This window comes from Helobdella robusta, assembly GCF_000326865.2.
Source record: "Helobdella robusta unplaced genomic scaffold HELROscaffold_39, whole genome shotgun sequence".
Taxonomy (NCBI): domain Eukaryota; kingdom Metazoa; phylum Annelida; class Clitellata; order Rhynchobdellida; family Glossiphoniidae; genus Helobdella; species Helobdella robusta.
In genome coordinates, this window is record NW_008704865.1 from 81,314 (window position 1) to 97,364 (window position 16,051).

The 16,051-nt window shown below is 31.1% G+C and overlaps 4 protein-coding genes across 4 annotated transcripts; 3 read left to right on the forward strand and 1 right to left on the reverse strand.

The window, feature by feature from the left end:
- Nucleotides 1-3,681: 3,681 nt before the first annotated feature.
- On the forward strand, nucleotides 3,682-4,749 carry HELRODRAFT_84234 (hypothetical protein; the record flags this gene model as incomplete). Its single annotated transcript, XM_009024013.1, has 2 exons — nucleotides 3,682-4,188; nucleotides 4,258-4,749. The coding sequence occupies 2 exons, from the start codon at nucleotides 3,682-3,684 to the stop codon at nucleotides 4,747-4,749; spliced, it is 999 nt and encodes a 332-aa protein (XP_009022261.1).
- Nucleotides 4,750-5,017: 268 nt separating this feature from the next.
- HELRODRAFT_84081 (hypothetical protein) lies at nucleotides 5,018-6,180 on the reverse strand (the record flags this gene model as incomplete). The annotated part of the gene is made up of 6 exons (XM_009023996.1): nucleotides 5,018-5,077; nucleotides 5,226-5,281; nucleotides 5,430-5,498; nucleotides 5,623-5,677; nucleotides 5,768-5,873; nucleotides 6,113-6,180. The coding sequence occupies 6 exons, from the start codon at nucleotides 6,178-6,180 to the stop codon at nucleotides 5,018-5,020; spliced, it is 414 nt and encodes a 137-aa protein (XP_009022244.1).
- On the forward strand, nucleotides 6,167-9,103 carry HELRODRAFT_176661 (hypothetical protein; the record flags this gene model as incomplete). Its single annotated transcript, XM_009024035.1, has 5 exons — nucleotides 6,167-6,277; nucleotides 7,380-7,383; nucleotides 7,653-7,804; nucleotides 8,024-8,063; nucleotides 9,012-9,103. The coding sequence occupies 5 exons, from the start codon at nucleotides 6,167-6,169 to the stop codon at nucleotides 9,101-9,103; spliced, it is 399 nt and encodes a 132-aa protein (XP_009022283.1).
- A 3,822-nt stretch (nucleotides 9,104-12,925) lies between these two features.
- Nucleotides 12,926-13,633, forward strand: HELRODRAFT_176662 (hypothetical protein; the record flags this gene model as incomplete). The annotated part of the gene is made up of 1 exon (XM_009024036.1): nucleotides 12,926-13,633. The coding sequence occupies one exon, from the start codon at nucleotides 12,926-12,928 to the stop codon at nucleotides 13,631-13,633; it is 708 nt and encodes a 235-aa protein (XP_009022284.1).
- Nucleotides 13,634-16,051: the final 2,418 nt, after the last annotated feature.

A 16,051-nucleotide genomic window follows, 5' to 3' on the forward strand; every position in this document is an offset into this window, starting at 1 on the left:
ATAATTACATTTGAATAATGTATTATGTTAATTAGAGTTGAATAATAAATATATTATTACGTTAGTTTATTAATGAGCTAGCAGGGTAGGCTCTTTATAAATTGGTGTATGAAACGGTTTGTATTAGTTTTTGCTTTTATTGCATTTGTTTCTGTCCTTTACATTCATACATCTATGTATCTATGCATGTTGTATTTATGTTTTCATTTTCTTCAGTTCGTGGTTATTCAATCAACCAATGAACCTTCCAACCAACCAACCAACCATCTCTCATTTAAAGAATAATAATTTAGTCAATCAATCAACCTATCCGTCCATGAACAAATGCATTTTTTCATCAGTCAAGGCAATCATCGTCGTCGTCGTCATCAACTCTCTAATCATCACTATCATTATTATCTCCATTGAGCTCGCCTGTACACAAAGTTTCATGCGATGGTTGCGTATTTGCCTGTCTCAACATATGTAAATGTACTATATGCTGTGTAATGATATGTAATAAATAATTATATCTTTATGTAGATATATGTAAATTATACAACATACACACACACACACACACACACACACACACACATATATATATATATATAATTATTAATATCATCATTATTGCTTTCAATTTATCAAAAGCTTTTGTTTAGATTTTTTTTTTCAATTTTTTAATATTCAGTTTTTTTCTTTTTTAATATTATAATTATTTATAGCGTCTACGTTAATCATTTTCATGATAGGTTGAGATTATCTTGGATCGTTGGGTTCAAAAAAGAATTCCGTCTAAGAAAGTTTGCAGAAAAATGCATATGTATGATGTGTGTTTGTGCGTGTGCGTGCATGTGTATGAATCAATGATAATTTATCTTAATGTTTTCTATATAAAACGGTTTTAATGTATATTGTAAATAAAGATTTTATTAATCCTTTTAATGAATTTTTATTTAATATTTTAGCCAATATTTGTAGCAATTTTATTTAAACGTACGTTATACTAAGAAAAGAAAACCTTTACCTGTATATTTTAGCAATATTCCTCATAATTCCTGTTACTTAGTGATGAAATTTCGTAAAAAATGAACGTTTAAATATAATTTGCTTCATTCAAGTCAATCAAATCTGCTGTTGCACGATTAATGGGAGGCAATTGGTGTTAGCAATAATTTTTGTTCTATGTGGTGGTTAGTATGGAATGATGTGTGTGTCTGTGTGTGTGTCTGTATGTGTCTGTATATGTGTGTGTGTCTGTATATGTGTGTGTTTTTTAGTGTGTGGGAAAGAGGTGTGTGGCTGTCTAGTTGATAAATGAGCATACGTGCCTGTGTAAATGAATGATGATCGTAATTGTAGTGTCTTCATCCAAATTGCGATTATGATGACTACAGCTATAATCATTATAGTCGTAGCTATAATTATGTCAATAAATACTATTGTAATCTTTTCATATTAAAATTATTTTTGTTTAATATTAGAATTTGTTTTTTTTTCAACTGAAACAAATTGATAATTGATGACTGCTTGGTGAGCTTTAACTGTTAGCTAGTTTACTTTTATAGCTACTTCTTTATTATTCTTTCCATTCTAAAGATTTTGATATGACACGTGCAAACACTTACACACCCACTCTTACACACACACACATATATATATTTATATATATATAAGAATTCGAATGTTATGGAACTTTTTTATTAGTTTTTATATTCCACATTTTAAGAACTGAGACCAAAAGGGGTTGTCAAAAATGGCGTAAAGTTTTGTTCCAACAAATTTTTATTTAAAAATTATTTTTTATAAATATATAAGTTATTTCCCATCGAAATTATATGCATAAATCTATTGTCCACACGCACGCACATATATATATATATATATATATATATATATATATATATATATATATATATATATCTTATTTTTCTTTAAAATATGCGTGTATGCATGCCTTGCTAACTCCGGATTTTCGTTAGTCAATTAGGTTTTATTGAATTTACCCTAATTTCATTTTGTTTTATATATAAATTTTTTATTTTTATTTAGAAATTCTGAGATTTTTTGAAATATTGGGCTTTTAATGAGTTGAAAAACTTTTTTTTTTAATTGATTGACAGTGCTTGCTTTTGTGTTAGTAGTAGTACTAATTATAATCATTAAAAACGTATCTAACTGGTTTTATTTTTTTTCTTAATTAAGTTCATTAACGTCCATTTTATTTTCGTAATGACATTTCATAATCTATATTTTATTTCATCAATATAACTCGTTATTGCATTAATAATAGTGTTAATAATGTTTTTTTACATATATTATAACGTTGCCTTCTTCATTTTTAACGTTTAACAAACTGTCCAATCTAAGCAAAAAATTGAATGTTTATTTTTTAGACTATTTTAATGTATTATACTATACATATACTATATATATATATATACATATGTATATATATATATATATATATATATATATATATATTATTGTATGAATGCTACCGAATTGTTGGCATTATTCATTCTAAAGTTTGTCTTTTCAATTCTAGTAAGGAAAATTAAAAAGACAAACTTTAAATTGGTTAATGCCAACAACTTGGTAGAATTCAAACAATACTGTATAAAATATGGTCTCTTCTATATACATATATATATATATATATATATATATATATATATATATATATATATATATATATATATATATATATACATTTTCCATTTTTGATTCTGTAAATGCTATTCTTAAATATAGATATTGAACAATGTGTAGTGTATTGTGCTACAATTTTTTGTAAAGGAAATACATTATATAAAACAATTTTTTGTCAAAGTTTGTGCGTTGGTTTGAGAGGGGATTGTCAAAATTTTAAGATTCTAAGCACCTCTAGCCAAATTCTAAACAATTTTTTACGTGTTACATCTGTTTGCAAAATAGAGTCACCGAGTTATCTCAGTCGGTAGCAGTGTCATGTCTCGCGCGGCTATTACGCGATGGCCTGGCTCGAATACTGTCTGTCCGAAAGTCAAAGGCCATCATACGCGTATGATGCGGTGCTTGCACGTGCATACATAATGTTATACCCATATTCGAGTGGTGTGGATAGTACAGTCATTGTGGTACGATGGTCTAATTATGAGTATAGACAGAGTTGCGTTTGACATAGCTGCGTTTTAAAGAATAAAAGAAGATTCATTTATGTATCAACAGCCTTATCATGTAGTGTCATTTGTTGAATATCACCACATTTCAAATACTACAAAGTGTTAAAGATTGGGTTTTGTGGAGGTCGATGGTCGCCAATGTCCTAAAAGGATAAAGCACGAGAAAGAAAGAAAGAAAGAAAGAAAGAAAGATACAACAGCATTGTCGATTTAGAAATAAAGTGGTCGTTTATTTTTTTTATTTAACGACCGTTTTGGCATGAAACACTATCATCTATACGATTTTTTTCTTCCTTCTTGATTAAATTATCAAATGCAGCAAAATAGTTTGTAAAATATTACTTTACAATAATGTACGGTTTTGTACGTTGTAAAATTTATAAACGAATTCTACAATTTATAATATATTAATTACAGTTTACATACAATATTTAAAAGATTTATTTATAAAATGCTCTATTCTATTATATGCTCTATAGTAATAAAATTAATGTTTCTTTGTACTTGCATCTTTTGTTTATTGTAAACATTAAAAATGGCGAGTTTTTCGGAGTCGGGTCTGGTTAAAAAACTTGATGAATTGAATAATTCGCAACAAAGTATACAGACGTTATCGTTATGGCTTATTCACCACAGAAAGCATTCCAAATCCGTCGTTGACATTTGGGTAAAAGAATTGAAAAAAGCTAAAGGTTCCAAGAAGCTCACCTTGATCTACCTGGCCAATGATGTCATACAGAACAGTAAAAGAAAAGGTCCAGAGTACATTAGAGATTTCAAAGTTGTTCTGCCTGACTCGTGTAAAGAAGCTGTAAAAAGTTTAGATGATAAATCCAAATCATCGTTAGAAAGGGTGCTAAATATTTGGATGGAACGAAATATTTACGAAAAAGATTTTGTCGACCACATCAAAAAATACATGCATGGTAGTAAAGATGAAATTAAAACTGTCGACAAAAAACCTAAAGCAACTGAACAAAATTCGGCAAAAAATGTTGAACCGACAGCAAAACAATTGAATAAATCATCTTCAGACCCTGCTGTAAAAAAATCTGATCAACCGCCTAAGAAAAAAAAAAAAGTTGAATTGTCTCTGAGAGAAGAAATTGAGTTGGAAATGCAAGATGGGCCAAAAGAGCCACCAACATCTGATGAATTAATCAAAGCTCTGTCTAGTTTAGAGAACTGTGCATCAAACGATGCAGCCGTTCGTGAAAGAATTGCTGCCTTTCCTCCAGAAGTTTCTGATGCCAATCTACTTGAAAAATTATCTGACACCTCTGAAGCTGATGCTCTGATGAAAACTGTAGATGAAGCTTGTGCGATTCTTACTGAATATAACTCAAGATTAGCAGATGAAATGTCAGAAAGGAAAAGGATTGCCAAAATGTTGCACAACTTTATTATTTATCAAAAAGAAGCTTTGAATGACTCTGAAGCCAAGTTAACTGAATACAAGAGGCGATTAGAAAAAGTTGACACCATGCACAAAGAGCTGAAGTCACATGTTCAAAGTTTGCCAGATTTGACTCTTCTTCCTAAAATAACTGGCGGATTGGCTCCACTACCATCTGCAGGCGATTTATTCAGTTCTGATAAATAATAAATAGCAATAAAGTAACAGTAATGTAATGTAAATTGAATCGTTTCAACTGTGTTTTTTTTATATAATAAGCAGAATTAATTTTTTGTTTTGTGGACTCGTTATTATACCGGGTATTTCTCAGTGAATTTTTAGTATTTTGTAATTTTAAAGCTGTTTTAAAAAACTGGTCTCTGTAAAGTGTAAATAGAATAATGTTCCATATTTTAATTTTTGTAATCAAAATTTCCACAAAATCTATAGAAACATTAATTAAACAATAATTGGATCAAAGTGATGATTGAATTTTTCCAAGAACTGCTATTGCCTCAATCTCCACTCTTGCTCCCTGAAAATAAAATTAAAGAAAAATTAATGTTATCTCTGAACAGTATTTATTAGTCGAACAATTTTTTCAATTTTTTTTCATTGACTTTAAAATTAAATTTCAAATTTAAATTGGTTTTATGTATTGTCAATATGCCTTAAATTCTTACCTTTGGAAGAGCTTGGACAGCATAACATGATCTGGCGGGGGGATTGCTGGGAAAATCTGTTATATATATTCATGTGTAACATTTTTATTCAAAGTCTATGTAATATTTGTCATTGTAATGTGTAACACAAAATTTAAATGAACATGAAGCATAAATTAGGCTGTGAACACAATGCAGATAATAATTTTGATGTAAATTACTAACATTTCTCATATATTTTGTTGACTGTAGCAAAGTCATTTATGTCAGCAAGTAGTATGGTCGTTTTCACAACTATTAAAAAAATTATTTTGTTTGGTCGATATGTCAGTTTATGAAAAAAAAAATAGAAAATTACTTGAATAACAAATATAAAAAAATAATTGAAACTTCAATGAAAAATGTGAAGATTTCTTACTATTTTCATAATCAGCTCCTGCTGCCTTCAATACAGCGCCCATATTTTTCAAGACCTTTTTATTAAATTAAATAAATGAAAATAACATTATCAAATGTAGTAACAATAAATAGTTGCAAAACAAATTAAGACAAAGAGTCCACACTTGTTCTGTCTCATTCTCAATGCCGCCAGGAACAATGGCTGTGGTAACAGGGTCTAATCCTATTTGACCAGATAGGAACAAATGCTCATTTACAGCCACGGCCTGACTTTTGTTTAAAAATGTCAAGGCATGAAATAAATAAATCTAAATGAAGTGTTGTCTAATGAAGTTATGTGATTTTTTATTTATGTGTCACTGTCTGACTTTTTTATCATGGATATTATTAATTATATAATGAATATAAGGATGTCATTAAAAATGTAATAATAATGTGTGACATATGTAATGTATATATATATGGTATGATATTAATTAATTAATTAAACTATTAAAAGAAGGAGTTACCTGTAAGGACCAACTGCCTTTGGTGCTTCAGCGGAGAAAATAATTTTTTTCAAGATGTTTTTTGCCATGATCGACGTTTTTAATTTAAACACAACACAGCAAAATAACTTTTTACAATATCGAAACAGTGCGTTTACCGGTTTACATAAGCAAAAAACGAAGCAAGTTAGTTTTTAAATTGGCTGAACGAAACATACAGCAAATGATTATGAGTGGCTGTACAACTCAGTGTTGCGTTGACTAGCAATTATTATAGAATGTGACGTTACTCTATTACTATAATCATTTAGAAGTTGATCAAACTAAAGTCCTTTGAACTTTGCTTTGATACGAATACGATGTGCAGCTGCTGTACTAACCCGCCACAGAAAGTTTGTAGCGATGCAGTGTAATAAGTAAAAAAAAAAGAGAGAGAAAAAGTTACTAATGATCAACATCAAACATGTAGCTTCGAAACTGCAGTCTAAGTAAAAACAACAAATAAAGGCATTTGCCTCAATAGAAAAAGTAAATGCACTGAGCAATTTAAGATCAGTACAAGAGCATTTGTCAACCGAGTATTCACCCACTCATCATCAACCGAAAAACGTGAAGTGGAATTGAAAAAAATTGCGAATCATTTGGTAAACAATGGATACTGCACAGCAATGATTGAGGATATAATTAAAAAATAAATTACAACAACTTAACAGCTCACAACATAATAATCCAAACACAGACACTATCTTCTATTACAGGAGTCATATGAACACTAACTACAAAACTGATGTATCCGTCTTAAAACAAATCATTTATAAAAATGTCAAACCGACTTACCCTTCTGACAAAATAAAACTACAATTTATCACAATTTAGTGCAAAGGCACCACACCGTGTCATGAACAACAACTGCACTCCTCAACATGGTTCGGATTTAAAACGTAGCCATCTTATATATGAATTTGCATGTTCCCTTGACGGTTGAGCACGTTTCGTATATCGGAGTAACGACAACATCGCTAACTAGACGTCTGACCATGCACAAAATGGAAGGTTCTATAAAAACACACTTAGAAATTACAAGAGAAATCCTGGACAACAACATCAAAATAATATACTGTAATTCCAGTCATTTCCATTTGAAATTAGCCGAAGCCACTCTCATCGACATGAAACAACCCCTGATAAACAAACAACAAAAGTTTTCAACAATACTCCCGACTAGAAGGACAATAATAAAATATACTAACAACACCAATGGTACCGATAAAAACATTACATCAACTAGTTAAGTGAGATTGTTCATGTGCTTCTGTACATTTTCACTAGAGATTAATTTGCAAATTACCTACACTTTACAAATTAAATTACAGTTTGCTTCAAAATTTTCCCAATAAAATAGGAAGAATAAATTATACAAATCATGTAGCCGAAAGTTCAGCGGCCTGTCGCTACACCTCATGGCATTAATGCTAGCAAGCATATACATTTCCACTCAACAATAACATCAAATCATTAATTGTATTTACCATCCTATGTTAACAAATAACATACAAATTAGGTGACAAAAGCTTCAAGGAACTTTTGAAAGCTAAAGAGACGCTTTGTGATGCTGAGAAGAGATTGACGTATGACAACTGGAGGAAGAGTGGTCTGAAGATACCGTTTGAAGTTTGGAAAGCCATGAATGAAAACAGGATGAACATTTCTCCTGTTAGTGTTTAAAAAATATTTACTACAATGAACAAACATAAATGATTAAGAACGATAAATTAAGCTAAAACAAAGTTTTTATTCCAGAATAGTCGAACAGCTGTTATATGATAAATAAAATTTCAAGCAAACGAATTTTTTAAATAAAATAACATTTGCAAGTCAATGCATTGGAGAATGTAGCCAGCCAAACAAGCAATGCTGACATACAACGATCAGATGGACGCGCAGGCTTCTGCTACCTGCATTTGGGAAGGCAGTTAGTGTCCGTTAAATCTTTGAACATAATACCGCGTAGTTGAAGCACACGTATGAACAACTCGAATGCGACCTAGTATTTGTGCCTATACGTACATATTCTAACTTTCATTTCATCCAGACAGATATTCAACAGGCGAGCTGTTAAAGAAATTCAGAAACAGAAAAATATAAATATTTTCATGTTGAAAAATACGATCTGCTGTTTCTCAAACAAGTTTGAAAACAATGCAAAAATTGTGGAATGTTGTTCAGATAATTTCGTAATAAAAGATCTACGTGATCAAACATTGTAACTCAATTTTTAGTTATTCAGATAAACATCTAGTTAAACAATTTTGTGTTCCAATAAATCTTTAAATGATAGAATTGTTTTTTTTTTATTCCAAATATGAATTTTGAAAATAATCAACCGGAGATAATTCAACGAACAAAATGACTACAAAATTATCGAACATAATTTTCAAAGAAAATAATAATTTATTTAGTAAAGATGAAATAAAATTTTTACAAGAATATCATCAATATTTAGTTATCGCTAATAAATGGCTTGGAGTCATTACCCTTCAGATATCGCTAGTGAAATAATATTTCTTACTTTCAGATGAAGCAGTTAAGAAAACAGTTTACTAGGAAAACCATGGTAAATAAACACGATAGTATTCGCCGGATAACAAATCAATCATTTGAAGATTTAATGTAATGCGATGTAGTGATGCAGATGTTCCACTTATTTTACCAATTAAATGCCATTCGACCGTAACATTTGGATAGAAAGGACTGCAACTGGTAGGTGCACAAAACTTGTGTCGTCATCACGATATAAATGACCATTGACCAAACTAAGAATGACACAAAATAGCATATCTCACAGACGTATACTTGTAACCATGAAATGAAACAATGCAACAGCAAAATATTAAAAAAAGTAATAAATAACCGCCAACAGAATGCCCAGCACAGAGAGACGGGCGGACGAGACAGTCGGACTTTTTTACTGGCGCCAACAACTCCAAACTTTTTTTGATAGGTCAACATTGAAAAGCGTTACATAAACATTCATAACGATAATATATCATATCGTAAAAAACGTATGTATTCTTTTTTCAGTAATAAAAACATCTTATAAAAGTGATGAGTTAAAATTTTTACCTATACATCGGAACAGATTAAGTTTTCGATTCAATCCCATATCATCATCACAAATCTCCATTATCTACCATTTATTGAAAATTAAAGGACAGTTTGATCATCAAAATAACCAAGATCCGCCAAGATCTGCATCTTCTATTCTAATTTCTTCGAAAATTACTTTCCTTATCTTCCTTTTTAAACAAATGACGAACAAACTTCCTTCTGTTTATAAAAATTACTAATTATTCTATTCTAACAACCGTCGTAACATTTTTTTTAAAAAGCAGTATCTCATTAAATTACTAAATAAACCATACCAAAATAATTAACAAAGGTTCCAAATAATTTTTATATATTTTATTACATTTTATTTTATTGAAAAATATTTGCAAGGCTTGTTCAAACTCGAACACTTAACCATACAGATCTACAAACAATTTAGAGATTTTATTTGAATTCAATCAAAAATAAAGTGACGGTTAATTAAAATCTTAAAAAAGTCAATTTTTTTTAAAAATTCGAATTTGAAAGAAACAAATATAACAAAATATCAACCAATAAATAATAATTATTATCCATTATTATTATTAATATTATTATACACACTCCTCAGTAGTTTTCGGAGAATGATTCACGTAACAATAACATTCAGTAAGAACAGTTCACAGCATGTCATAATGACTAAATCAACATACCAAACAGAAATTATTTATACATACATATATACTAAGTAAATCAAGAATTATCTAAAAATTATATAACCAAATTTAAAAAAAAAACTAGAAACCAGTCAACGTTTAATAAATAAATAAATAAATTATTAAAAAGATTGTTCAAAAAGTTAAAATTTAAGGCGATGACGAGAATGAAATGTAGTTTGTTTTGTTGGTGTGCTGTTGTGAAGCGAAAACAAACACATCACACAAAACTAATTAGAAGTCGCAAGAATAGTAGTCAGTCACCTACTTACAATTAAATAACTCTCAGGGCCCTAGCTTATAATCATTAACTCAACTCACTTACCTACAAATTTGTATTTCTACGTTTTAGAAATTTTACACGCTTCAGGTATTTTATTTATCATATTTTAGCGTTTTTATTTTACTTGAAACTTTTTAACTAATGTTAAGCCCTAGCCTACCTACGATTGTTCAACTCATCTCAATCCCTAACTTACCTATGAATTAAATTAAGTCCGGTAAAGAAAATAGAAAGTTGAAGAGAAACATAACGACACCGAATGGATGGATGTTGTGTATGTGTGTGTTGTATTGATGTATGTGCGTAAATGTGTACTCTCCAGACACTTCTTATTGTCATCTTCGAATTGTCATCGGAACGATCATCATGAGACCATCATCTGAAACGTGCTAACGCCCACCACAACCCGCCTCTCAGCATTCTGTAGACAAATTTTTTTATTAGCGTAGTAGTAAATGAATGTTAGAATCTTAGAAGAAAAAATTATAAAATGAAAATAGTGAATATTTTAAAATAATAAAGAGAGTAAAATGTAAAAAAACCTTACTTTCGTCCATTCGACAAAGGCAGAATGTTGAATGGCTGAGTGAGTGAATTAATTAATTAATTAAGTAATCAATCAAATGATTCAATGATTAAAAATAATTAATTAATGAAAAAATAATTTGAAAGATTGAGTGATAAAATGAATGAACGAACGAACGAACGAATAAATGAGAAAAATTAAAAGACGAAACTAAACCTTACTTCAAAAATCGTCGTTACTGTACTCCGTTGCACCGACCACCATCATCTGGTCGGCGCACAAGATGTCATCCGAACTTCTGAGTGTCAGTCGAACAGCCAACGAGCTGATTCTTCCTACACCACCATCATCAAATGTAAATCATCATGAGACCACCATTGGAAACGTGCTGACTCCCACCTCTGCCTACCTCTCGTCATTCTGTAGATAACATTTTTTTATTAGCGTAGTAGTAAATGAATGCTAGAATCTGAAAAGCAAAAAATTTTAAAATGAAAATAATGGCAAAATAGTATTTTAAAATAACAAAGAGAGTAAAATGTAAAAAAAAAACTTACCGTCGTCCATTCGACAAAGGCAGAATGTTGAATGCGGCCCGGTTCCAACGTTGTCCTCCAAAACTGGTGCAAGTCCTCCGAGAAACACAGCTCGTGGAATGGAGAAAGATAAAGAGAAGATTCTCATCAGAAAGCTTAGCGGTGCCTGCAAGTCAAATTGCTTAATAAAAATAGTCCTATCTACCTATTCAATTACCTTATCTATATTAAATTGTTAATGGTACGATAGTCGAAAGTCCTCCTTCATTCTCCCTCCTTGCACAGAGGTTCACCGACAGCCAGGGCACCGGATAGAAAACCATTGCCGTGCGGATAGTAGACTATTGCTGGGCGGATAGTAAACCATTTGCCGTCCGGAAGCCGTGCGGGTAGTAGACTATGGCCATGCCGCATAGTAAATCATTACAGTGCAGATAGTAAACCATTGCCGTCCGGATAGTAAACCATTGCCGGTTCACCACTGGCCACCAAGGCTTACCTCTGACAACAGACTTCGAAATTCAGAGTCTATTGGCTATCGTGCCCTCAACTTACCTATTCAATACAATTAAGCCATAGCTTACCTAAAATTACAAAACTCAAGAGCTCAATTCATTGGCCTTTCGGCACCCACCCCACCACCTACGTAATGCCTTGGGCTCCAGCTTAGTAATAATAATATAAAACTTAAACCCTAAATCTATTAATGAGTATGTTACAACGTAGCCTTAACTTACCTATTCATTACATTATGGCCCTAGCTTACCTAAAATTACAAAACTCAAGAGCCCAATTCATTGGCCTTTCGGCACCCACCCCACCACCTACGTAATGCCTTGGGCTCCAACATAATAATAATAATGTAAAACTTATAATTAATCTACCTATCGATACACTTACAGCGTTTTAATTTACATTAAAAGATTGTTCCTAGAATTACATTATTGCCCTTAACTACCTATGAAATTAAATTACTCTCAACCTTAGTAATAATAAATTAGAATGTGTAATGAAAATAAAATTACTCTCAAATACTAACATATGTGTTTATGTATGTATTTGTGTGTGTGTGTAATACGCTGATGCGTGTAATGTGGGTGCAAGAAAAAAATAGAAACGATAAACTTACGCGCCTACCTATTCAAATACCTTAGTGTTGGATGCTTCCTATATATCCTACCTACAATTAAAATTATGCCTATCTAACCTACCTATATAGCTACTTAATGTAATTGTGCGTGCGTGCGTGTGAGCATTCTTACTTAATGTTAAATTACAGAGAAAAACAGAGAAAAGAGAATAAAACGTATCCCAGCCAGGCGTGTATTCTTTGCCACTGAATGAATGAACGTAGCCTGACATCTTCCTCTGGAAGCTTCAACCTGAATGAAATGAATAAAATGAAAAAATCTCATTTATTTAATTAATTTAAATGAAAATAGAGAAACGAGTCGCGGTGAAACCCGCCAGACAGAAAAGCCAGCCAACTGGCAAAAAAAGGAACCGCAAAGAAACCGTAAAACGAACCCCAGCAAGGCGTGCATTTTTTGCCACTGAATGAACGAACGTAGCGTGACATCACAACCATTCTGATCATCCACGATGAACTCCTCTGGAAGCTTCAACCTGGATGAATGAACCTGAATGAACCTAAATGAATGGAAAAATCTTATTTAATTAATTAAAATGAAAATAGAGAAACGCAAAGAAATCGACCGGTCGGCAAAGAAAAGACTCAAAGAAAGGTATCTATATAGGATTTATGCTCTATATAACTCTATACAACTCTATACAACTCTATACAACTCTATACAACTCTATACAACTCTATACAACTCTATACAACTCTATACAACTCTATACAACTCTATACAACTCTATACAACTCTATACAACTCTATACAACTCTATACAACTCTATACAACTCTATACAACTCTATACAACTCTATACAACTCTATACAACTCTATACAACTCTATACAACTCTATACAACTCTATACAACTCTATACAACTCTATACAACTCTATACAACTCTATACAACTCTATACAACTCTATACAACTCTATACAACTCTATACAACTCTATACAACTCTATACAACTCTATACAACTCTATACAACTCTATACAACTCTATACAACTCTATACAACTCTATACAACTCTATACAACTCTATACAACTCTATACAACTCTATACAACTCTATACAACTCTATACAACTCTATACAACTCTATACAACTCTATACAACTCTATACAACTCTATACAACTCTATACAACTCTATACAACTCTATACAACTCTATATAACCATGCATACTACCCCATTCAATCAATAAATCCCACTAAAACCAGGAACCACCGCGTACCTGTTATATGTATGGTGTGAAACAAAATAAAACAAAAAACACACCACCGAGTAGAGTAAAAGAATAGAAGTCCCTAACCTACCTATGTAACTAAATTACCTTATGCCCTAGCCTACCTATATAATAAATTAATTTTTAATCTCACCTACCTATGTTTCATTAACTTAACTTAAGACTCATGAAGAAAGAGAAAAAAGAGTAAAACAGAGCATAAAATACTACCACACAAACAAACATGATGTATGTATGTATGTATGTATGAGCAACCGCTATAGAACCAACCTAAAATATAAAAAAATACAACGTACAAACACACAAATCACAGACATGCAAACTCTATATAACTCTATATAATAAAATAAATAAATATAAAAAGTATTATAAAAATAAAATAAATGAGATCAGACAGACTGCTTCAAGCGAGGTAGAATGCCTGATCTGATTTTCATGTTGTCTCAGCTCCTATTTATACTCGTTTCAACCATACATTCTCATCATTTCAATCAATCACATCAGTAAAAAACTTATTTGAAGTATACTACTACACTATTGTTCTACACTATTATACAGTCTTAATTTTTAAAATAGGATGGATATTAATATAGCCTTAATACAGGCTGATTTACTACCATCCAGTAAAATAACTATAGTTAACATGACATCATTTTCCCCCAACGATTTCGCAAAGATATACCCATCCTATTTTATAAATTTTATTTGATATTTTGTAATTAGTCAGGTCACAATTATCACCATCGATATTGCAATAAAATCAAATTGAGAATTTTTGAAAAAAGTATCTTTATTCATTTTGTGATACTACTTCGTTCAATAAGATACTGTTTGATAAATATAACTAGAATAAACATAACGGCTTTCGCTCACTTTTAACTGCTATTCAATGTGGTAATTAATTACTTTTATTTGGTATAAATTTAAAAAAATAAAATCGACATTACCGAAAATAATTAAAAGTTGAAAAATTTGAGATTCTCTGCATATCCCTGCTTCATCCAATAGGAAAGTGTTGTATATTGGTAAATTAATTAAGACTGTCAGAAGTGCAATTATTGATGAAAATCACAGCATGTTCGGCGTTAGATAGCTTTTTGTTTAATTTTTCGATTTTTCTAACGATTAGTTATAAATCACTGTCAAGTTTCTGGAGTTCAAAACTAAAATTTGTATTTATTTTAAGCATGATAGAACAAAAAAGCTTTTTTTCGGTGTTCAAATACGTTGTGTGTGGCCAAATGCTCAAGTGTGTATATATATATATATATACTTATATATATATATATATATATATATATATATATATATATATATACTGTCGCTATAATGTTAATTCGTAGTTTAATGTGAATACCTAACGATCATTTAATTAGTTATTCCGATCTTATTGCGATTAGAAAAATCTAAAAATTAAACAGGAAAATAAACATCGCGGAACATGCTGATTTTCTCACACACACACACGCACACATATATATATTGTTGTAGTAACCTTTTCAACGCACGTTACTACTAACATCAATGTTATAACTTGTTATCTCTATATTTCCAAGACCAATGTTGTTGCTTCCAACTATCGTTATGTGTTCGTTATTCCTAAAGGAATTCTTATCGATTTCCGATAGATGAACACAACTGCTTCAAACGCAAACTTTGTTAAACTTTTATTTGAATGCCAACAGTAATAGAAACACTAAACTAACTAACACAAGCAACAACATGAATCACATTTACGACTTTGCATCGAACCTCGCTTTTCCTGACCCATCTTTCCGCAGGACCTTATATAGCCTCTACGAAAGATTTTTTACAATCGTAAGATTACAAATATAGCAAAGATAACAAATAAGACACATCAACACACACATATGTATAATGTCCGACATGTATCAACAAATAATTCATTTCATTTCCATTAAAATTATTATGATCAAACGTGAAGATGATAGGAAAAAGATGATGACGACGATAACGATGATGATGAAGTGAGTATAGTGTTGTTGATGGTAGTGGGAGCATTGCCCAGCGATGAGACTTCAGTGGATGCAACTGATGGCGACTGCACGCTGCCTGATGCTGTTTGAATGTAATGTCATTATCTTTACTGCTAATATCACAATCATCATCTTTATCACCATTACCGGCATTATTATTTACATCATCAACGACCATAAAACAAACTAAACAACTCAACTTAGAAGCAACAGCAATTAAAATGTAACATAAAAGCACTATAAAAAACAGATACATACTAGAAGACCCAGACTCAAAAACTCCATAAACGCTACTAGCAGCATTAATGATAAAATTATTATTACTGCTATTGGTTGGGACAACGAATTCATTAATGAGCCTGTCACTAATTTTAATGTCGGAGCTATTAGTTGCATGCATTGTGACGCTTGTGCTTAAACTGCTACTAT